The sequence below is a fragment of the Periplaneta americana genome, chromosome 3 (assembly GCF_040183065.1).
Source record: "Periplaneta americana isolate PAMFEO1 chromosome 3, P.americana_PAMFEO1_priV1, whole genome shotgun sequence".
NCBI classification, from domain to species: domain Eukaryota; kingdom Metazoa; phylum Arthropoda; class Insecta; order Blattodea; family Blattidae; genus Periplaneta; species Periplaneta americana.
In genome coordinates this window covers 125,538,169-125,547,660 of record NC_091119.1, presented here as the reverse complement: position 1 = coordinate 125,547,660, position 9,492 = coordinate 125,538,169, and the positions used below count along the sequence as shown (strand labels likewise).

The window sequence follows — 9,492 nt, the reverse complement described above, 5'->3', positions numbered from 1 at the left end:
GGACCATTCAATTCTTTCTCTTCAGCATACCTATTCTCCTATACCATATCCTTTACTAAGGACTCTCCCATATCTAGTGGTTCGAAATATATATATATATATATATATATATATATATATATATATATATATATATCTAATGATCTGTAAGCTGCGTTACAGTTCTTTAACAAACTTTATTAAAGTGCGAAAGTGAAGTTTTGGATTATGTACAGTATAAAATCAAATTTCGCAACTGAAAGAAACATGAATTAATTCCTTGCTCGGTTATACTTGAGTAAAGAGATAAATAAATAAAAATGTCCGGTACATTACAATCTGACAAGAATGTGAACAGTCAGTATTAACAACAAAGGAAGCAGAAAATAAAGGGAGAAAAAGAATATACGTTGCCTCCAAAAAATGCCTAGTTACACGACAGAGCAAAATAAAAATTGGAAAAACTAAAAGCAGCGGGAAGATCACACAAAATAAGATTTACAAAATAGAATATGAAATTGTGGAAAAGATGAAAAGCAAAGTAAACCTGCAATTTAATACATCACTTCTCTCTTACTAATATTTACACTTTTCTTCAGTTTTTTTTTTAAGTGGAATGTTTAAGTGGGGACCTATTCGGAAAAAATATCCATTACCATTTCTATGATTATCTACAAGCATCTTGCTATTTAGCAGGAGCACACGAGTGTGCCACTGCAACCCATAACATATCAATGGCCCTTAGCGACAGCAGGCCGATACAACCCACAATATATAATTATTGGAAAAATAAATGAAGTTTCAATATCATCGTATATGTATGTATTACATTAATGGTTCAAGCAGCGAATGCTGCATTCATTTTCTTACACTGGTTACAATATTCATTAAAAGTTCATAATTCAAGTCATCTGTTCCATGATTATGCTAAAATATTTCTCATCAAGCGGTGATCTATGATTATTTGAAATCACACAACCGCTTTAACATTCCATGCAATTACAGGAATTCTATGAAACCCTTGACTTTCTTTATCACTTTCAGTCCTGTAGTTTAAATTTGCCTTAGTTTCAGATATCATATTATAAAATGAAGCACCTTCTAAACTAGAGAATATGGTACATGATGAGTAAATTTAATTTTTAAGTTCCTGATCAATATATTTCGTTATGTCGCGCAATTACAAGCACATATCATTAATCACGAGGCTGAATAAGACAGCGAATATCACAACTGTAACTGATGTTTAGAAAAACTGAATATTGTATTCATGAATTGAAGGGTTCAGAGCCATAGTGGGCCAAGCGCCATTTACTAAAACCATAGAAAACAAAGGTTAAAATGAAGTTATTACCATAATTCAATAGAAATATATAGCAAGTAATATAAAGTATACACATTAAAACTAAATGATACGTCAATCTTCATTAAACTATGGTATTCACTTAACTTTAACCCTTGCTTTCTCTGTTTTTAATAAATGGCGCTTGGCCCACTATGGCTAGGGTTACTATGAGAAGAAATTCTATAGGAGGACATGGAATCTAAAATAAGAGGACATTGCTGAAAAAAGGATGACTTTTTAAAAATTGGTATGAACAAAATTAAAGATAAAAACAATGGCTCACCTTACTTTTCTCACTACTTGCTGCATCAGTACTACATCTGTACCCTACTTATCGGTGGAGCCCACTTTGTGCACAAGAGCCTGAAGAGACAAACTTCTATCTTGTACCAAATAACTATGGAACTGTTCACAGAAGATGTCCTTGAAATTATATTTCACCATGATGATACCTCTGACTGTCTACATTAGCATGCGATTTCGTTCTTTTGTCCATTGAGCAGATATTAGGGAAAATACTCTCTCAGCACTTCCATTGTGACTTGGGATAAATAAATAGAACTGACCTTTTTTAAGAGTTCTGAGAAAGTTTCAGTGTTTGCAGAACTATTGGAATTGAAGAATTTGCACCATTGTTTATCTAAAATTAAATCTTCGTCAAAATTAACTTGATTGGCATATCTTTGTACACTGCAGAATAAAACTGATAAAATAGCTTAGAATCATGAATAGTGACATTTTTAAAGTGTAAGAATTCAATACATGTCAATAGGTCATCATATTTTATGTTTTTATGTGCTCCAGCTTCAACCATTCAAAGCAGTTAAATTCTTTCATAGGTTTTCACCATTTGTTTAGATATTCTATGCATAATATCGCACATTGTTCAATATTCATATTAATTCTAGTTGAAAATGCGAAATGCCGGACATTTCAATTTTTTTTAAATGGCTGCTGGACAGGATAAAATGATTATAAAAGAAGATATGTCCTCATTTTGCCGGATGGATGGTAACCCTAATTATGGCTCTGAACCCTTCAATTTAAACTCGTAGATTTCAGTACTGAAATGGAATACAGTGCTACAGTATAACATATAATAGCTCTGAGAACAATTTTATCTAAGTAAAGGAATATGGGCAGGCCTCATACTTGAATTGAAGTTTCAAATAAATTACATGTTATATTTTGAAAAAGTCCACCACTTTGGAATAGTGCTCAGCATGTCTGACTGCGAAAACTAGTGGGCCCTGGATCGAATCCTTGTTAGGAAAGTTGCCTGGCTGAGGTTTCTTCCGGGGTTTTCCCTTAACCCATTAAGAACAAATGCTGAATTACTTTCGGTGCTGGATTCTGAGTTCATTTCGTCATCATTATCACCTTCAATCTTCATTCATCCTGCCTATTTCCATACTCATGTGCCATCCTATCACACGGGACTAACAGAATCCGACCTAATTGGTGCTCCAACCTCAGAACAGGATTCTTCATTATAATCGCCAAAAAGTAGGCAGAGGCGCAAATACCTACACGTCAATAGGCGCGACGTTAGTTAAAAAAAAATATTCTAAAAAAAACATGCTACAAAATTACGGACCATATGTCAATTTAAAAAAAACTCTAACAGGCAAGTAGTAAATGACTCGAATATCCTTTATCACAATAAATTATGAATACTGTTTGCTGGATAATGGCACTCTTACACTAAGAAATCATCTGTCAAAACTAGTTCCTTAAAAAAATTGCTCATTTCTGTAGTTTTTGTTGAATACTGTTCACAATTTTTTAGTGGGATATGAGTGAAATCCAACCATATTCCACGATTCCATGCATTAATTTTTCTTCTAATTCCACCAGAAAATAAAAAATAATCAATTTGAGAAAAATTTTTTTCCAGTAACAGTGTCAGACACGGCGACCAATGATACAGCCTAATCCATACTACAAATGACAGCGCAAAAACTGGGAAACTGTGTATTTAATTAAAGACCAATCAGAAACAGTTTTGATTGTGATTTTAACAGTCAGTAGTTTGGCTCAAAGTTTACTGCTGGAATAACAGCTAACCTAGATCATAAGGCTGAAAAACAAATAGAAAAATATACTAGTAGCCAATGGTCCAAAAAGTTTGGAAAGATCATCTTAGCAGGACACAAAAATGATGCAAAACAGGAAAACCCTACTAAAACAGTAGACATGCCGCACATTTTCTGGCATTCAAATAAAATCTAGTGAAAATCAAGTTAACAGTGTACACCAGTTCCGTAATGCATGCAGTAAAGGAAAGGGTCCAAAATGTTACTCTACACAAAATCTGATATGGTTGCTGACAGAAAATGCCTTTCTAGTGTAGACATCAGCTACAATGAAGCCCTTACATTCAGCCTCAGAATTAATAAATTCCTTCAAAGCCAGAGCTGCTCAGAAAGGATTCAGAAGGTCAATTTAATAATAGCCCTAACCCCGAGGAGGGTTGAGTAATGACAAAAATTTATATAATTCACGTATTTCAAAATTATATGTAAATTAGTTCGACGTATTCAACAGCATACCCATGTGCTAAAATAATATACAAAAAAAATTTATGAAAGTACGCAACAGTTTAAAACTGAAGTAAGCTTTTGTTTCATATAACTATATGTTTATAATCATCAGCAATGACAATATGACGTATGCTGCATATTTAAGTTTTATGTAGAACACTTAGATAAAAGTCTAAGAGAGAAGGAAATATAGAACTCTATACTCTCCAGACTAGGCTAGCGTGCTGGACTTGTAAGCCAGACAGCCTGTGTTCAAATCCCGGCCAATTGATCCTGAATAAAATGTATAACTTGTTGTGGTAAATTTGCGTTCCAGTCAACACAAGGGCAGTAGCAGACGGTGGATTTGAAATTTGAGGAGGTCAAGATGGGGCTGTTGAGAGATTATATTTTATGTATTAAAAGTATAAGGTCTGTCACGTACCTCATTACTATTACAACTTGTACAGCAAATTCACTCGACGAACCTCTTCTTTCACAAACCTATCGGTTAGGAAACAACATACTGAACAGTTACTACTAGAAGAAACTACAGTCCGACCGAATGGTTATGTAGCATCCCAATTTCCCTCACTCGTTTCTGCTGGCCCCTCTGTAAAGGCTAGTGGTTGAATTGTTGTGCTCTTTCCTGAAAATATTTGGTGTACGGATTTGGAAATCTACGTAATATTATAAAACTGTTTAAAATAATTAAAAGAAAAGGGTCCCGTAATGTAAGTAACTGTCACGTGACTTCCCCCGTTTTGATGACCCTGCAACATAACCACTCAGCCAGACAATCTGCATTTCTTTCTAAACTATCAATATTTGTTGTTGTTGTTGGTGTTGTTGTTATTTTCTAATGCCAGGCATTTGACAATAAAGTAATTTGACCTCTTGCACTCCAATATTTTTCAAAGATATTATCATGGCCAGCCACTGAAGCACAGATTTTGAGGTGTTCCGAATCCATTTCTTGGTTTGAATTGCACAATGGGCAACTATCAATATTTAAAATGCTGTATAAATAAATATATCTCTTAACACAAAAGAAAAAATAACAGGAACACCGGTAAATAAGAAAAAAAATTTTATGAACATAAAAACTTTTATGCAGGGAGAAAAAACTAACAATACATGAAGCGATATTCTAAAGCCAAGAAGAAACAAAGAAAAAGAGACAGAGCTTGACAATACAGCCGAACATAGCCGAAAACAGCCGAGACTAGAGGTACACTTCTTGTCAGCACTGAGTAGGATTTGTCCAAATTTGCCTCTCATGGTTTCTAGTTCGGTTTAAACACTCCACTAAAAAGCTATCTTATTGGTTGAACTGCTGTCGTCATACAGCTATTATTATCATAGGTCCCAGAAAAGAGAGGCCGGCCGTCTGGCCAGCCGCGTCCTGCGTGGTTTCCAACGAACGCATAACCATTTCTCCGGCACTTCTCCAATATGTTGTTGTTGTTTTCTAATGCCAGGCGTTTGACAATAAAGTCATTTAACCTCTTGCACTCCAATATTTTTCAAAGATATTATCTGGCACTTCTCCAATATATAATAGTACTAACAATAAATGTCCAATAATTTGGACTTGCCATGCTCAGAGTCGTTGCTGAAAATGGCCCCCATTTGCTGCCACACACAACTGACATCTTCTGATAAACGAATGAACAACACTCTGAAGTTCCACATCATTGATAGCCTTGATTTCTTCTCGTATATAGTCGTTTAGTTCATCTATAGAATGAGGATTTTTCGTATAAACCCTACCTTTTAGTGTTCCCCATAAATAAAAATCACAGGGTGTTAGATCTGGGCTTCGTGGTGCCCACAAATTATTACGTCTTGTTTTCGTTCACGATCTTCTGCCATTTACACTATATAACACTGTTGTTTGTACAGTTATATTTTCCAAATAAAACGCTTATTTATTTTATGATTTTATAATTTAATTTCTTCTCATATGAGAGAACTATTACGCAGTTAATACAGAACGTTCAAGCCAAGATGTCCACTCACTACCGGTGGCCACGTGGTCTCCGCATGCTATACGGGATCACTCATCTCCCGTCAAATGGTGACCATAATTTGCGGCAAAATAAAACTCATAATATTGAAATAAAAGGTTTACCTGATTGTAGTAACTGCTGGAAATGGTGAGTTTGGACTGATTGCTGGTACCAGTTACATGCCATATTGTCTAGAGGCAAAAGCTAATGCACTACACGGGTTTTGTACGTTTTTAATTTCAACAATTTTGTAGCGTGTTAAACTGAGGTTTTTGACACCGCTACTCCTTGAGCTAATCTGCGCAAAGATTTCTGAGGGCTTCGTTCTAATCGAAAACCTATTTCATCTAATGTTTCCTCAGTTAAGACCTGTTTATTTACTCGACACTTCTTATTTTGAACCAAACCTGTCTCGTTAAATTTCTTTACGAGTCTGTATATATTGTTTTCTTATTTGGCATAGAACCATCAGGGAAACGACGTCTGAATTTACGGCAACATGTTCTCCGCGTATATTTCACGAAAGTCTTGCATATAAAAATGCGTTGTTCTATACTGCACGTCACAACACAAACGCGCACAACAGAGACACACTGAATACTGACTTGAATCTATCATACTAGCAGGTGGCTTAACACCGGGACTCACATCATTCCTTGGCCACCAACCAATTTTCGTGGTAGTGGGGGACATTTCGGCTCGAATGCTCTGTATTTCAGTAGTCTACACAATGATAACCAGCATTGTTACATCACCCACTATTCACGCACGTGAATAACACTTTTTCGTGGCCGTTTCACTAGTGCTACAGTAGGCTACTTTATTCTAGCACATTGGTAAGTATTAAATAAATTACATGTCAGAGAGGTAAAAATCATTTTCCTAATTTTTGTATGCAAGGTAAAGAAAAATCGCACATAAAGAAATGTAATTTCATTCATTGAAATAATCAATGTGCTATAGCTCAGAGAAAATAAAGAATGGATACTAATCATTCAAGTCCAGCTCACAAAGCATCCTTCGAAAGGGAATTAAAGTCGTGGTTTGAAGTTGTAACTTTAGAAAATTTCTCTGTGAATAAGGTCGCTCTAGGTAATTTTTGCTAACAGTTTCTTTCACACGACAGAATCCAATAGTCATTTTCATTCTCATCTGAGCACCAGTACCGGTAATTTATGACTTCCGCCTCTGTATTATCTCCACCAAAGAAAATACATTTTCGATTCTACCAGAGTAGCACAGACCAGAAGGTCTTACAGTTAACCATACAAGGAGGCATGAAAACAAACCAATCATTAAATATTAATGTAGTATAAAAAAAATCTCATCATTTTCTCCCTCTATTTCCTTTTATCTTTGGTTTTCATCATCATTTTACTTTCGAGAAAACATGCCAAGAATGACATACAATTTTGCTATCAATTAGGGAAAATAAATCAATCAATCTTCTTAATGTATCCAGCTGTTTGCTGACAACATAAAGTCCACTATAGTCCACTGTAGTGTATTCAGTTTTTGTTTTTCATGAGAAATGAGGGGTATTTTGATCGGTGTTCATTATAGATGCCTGTTGCTAGTAGCCAGAGTTGGGGTGTAGTCAATATATACTGCAGGGCTGTGTCTTCTGCAACTGGTATTGATGATTTTAATTTACTTCTTTTGTGGTTTATGGATGGACAGTATAGAAGAATGTGTTCCAGATCTTCATCATGATTATTACACCACAGACAAGTAGGATTATCGGAGAGGTGAAATCGGTGTAGGTACAATTGTGTGACAATGTGACCTGTTCTGGCTCTTGTTAAAAATGTTTGAACTAGGCATGTTTTTCTACATTTCCAGGACATTTGGTTTCTTTTGTACGGACTGTAAAATTTTTCTTTTGTCAGAAGAGAGCCAATTATTGTCCATAGGTTTATAAAATGAGACTTTACTGAAGCGAAAGCACTGCATAGAGATATCACTTGAAGAGGTGTTGGTTGCAAATATGTTGCCTGTTTTGCAATATTATCGACTTTCTCGTTTCCAGGTATACCACAATGGCTAGGTATCCATTGAAATGTTATTTCCTTTTGGAGTTTTTTTTTTCTACTAAGATTTATTTAAAATCATCCGTCCTCAAGTGAGGTTGGCCACTGGGATCCGGAATTAACAAACAGAAAAAGATAAAGGGAAATGAAACGAGTAAAATAATTATTCGATTTGTACATTAAAACAAAAATTTACGTGTTAACATATAAATGATAGTGTAGAATTTGAAGAGAGGTCTTCAGAATTTCCATCACAATCTTCTAAACCTCATAAAAAGGAATTTTAAAGGATTTAAGGATATTATATGTAAATTTTGGTAAACAATCCCTTGCTCCAAATAGTAAGCCTGTAACATCCCAGTTGTAAAGCAAAATGCCATATTTTTCACTGAGGTATGGAAGACAAGGTACATATTTAGCTCGCTTGTCATTATTTATCTGCAGTGCCTGATTTGTGTCTCGTTCAAAGCAAATCGTAGGGTCTAAGACCATCGCTTTCTTGGTTCTTCTATTGATGGCAGTTATATCCACCCTTCTATGAGAATCATCTTCAGACACACAATGAATCTCCTCATGTACTTCCCATCCTCTGTTTCTTAGCAGGTTGGCAATTGCTGTACAGGCATGATGTGTCTGTTGTTACGCAGTAGCTCTCCCTTCTTACAGAACCCCAGTACGTGGCCAAGTGTTTCAATCTCGCTGCAGCCGGGATGGCGACAACGGGTAGTACTGAAGGTTCTGCCAGGGACAGATCTCACTGCGGTGACGTTGCAAGACATCTTAATGGCATTGATGTATTCCGAGGTCGAAAGACACTTTTTAGGTTGTTTCTGAATTGGAATAATTCTATGTGCGTATAAGTTTCGTACATATTTGATTATATTAAATATAGCCCCCTTGGAGTCGGTAAGTATGCAAATTAGATTTTTCAGAAATTTGAGTAACACACTGAAGAGCAGCATCAGGGGAAATAAATAGTGCAGTATAAAATCTACAAACTCCTTAGTCTGTGACCTTCTGAGCGTTTCTGAGCAGTGCAGATGTGCATTCTGTCAGAGTTGATGAGGTGCAAGGAATGGATTCGGTTTTCACTGGAAAGTGGTGTCATGGGAGAAGCAGCCTGCTAGCCGGAACTCTTTCTTCTTGAGGACTGCAGTGAGGCGCTGGGGTGTAATACATGAACTCGGAGATGGCCGAGCTGCCAACACACGCATCACAAATTCTCTGGTGCTCGGTTGTGGAAAGTTACTAGATGTGGTTGTCCATGGCTTCTCTTCGGAGAGATCCAGGGGTTCTATGTCGGAGAGCATCTGTGCAGCCTGGAATCATATTCGTATATTTATTTCTATATCACTGCCACATTACTGCAGTGTATCAGAGATGCAGGCAGAGACGGATGAGTCTTCATACACACAAAACACACATATATCTCCCTCTCCCTTTCTCTCTCTGTGTCTGTGGTTAGCTATATAGCGAGGAGTATGATGGAATGGGTGAAGTAGAGAATGTGGTTGGGTGGACATGCGAAATGATAAAAAGACAAAGACAGACGAGAGAGTATAGATTGAAGGAGAAAAAGACGAACAGATGGCATAGAGGATGAA

General features: G+C 36.2%; 1 protein-coding gene across 1 annotated transcript in view; it reads right to left on the bottom strand.

The window, feature by feature from the left end:
- Window positions 1-786: 786 nt before the first annotated feature.
- The window catches only part of Rab3GAP1 (RAB3 GTPase activating protein subunit 1), a 290,503-nt gene continuing 281,797 nt past the window's right edge, over window positions 787-9,492 (bottom strand). The window contains exon 15 of the mRNA XM_069821561.1: window positions 787-9,207. Within this exon, the coding sequence (XP_069677662.1) occupies window positions 8,977-9,207 (231 nt within the window). The 3' untranslated portion in view covers window positions 787-8,976. The remainder of the gene's footprint in view (window positions 9,208-9,492) is intronic.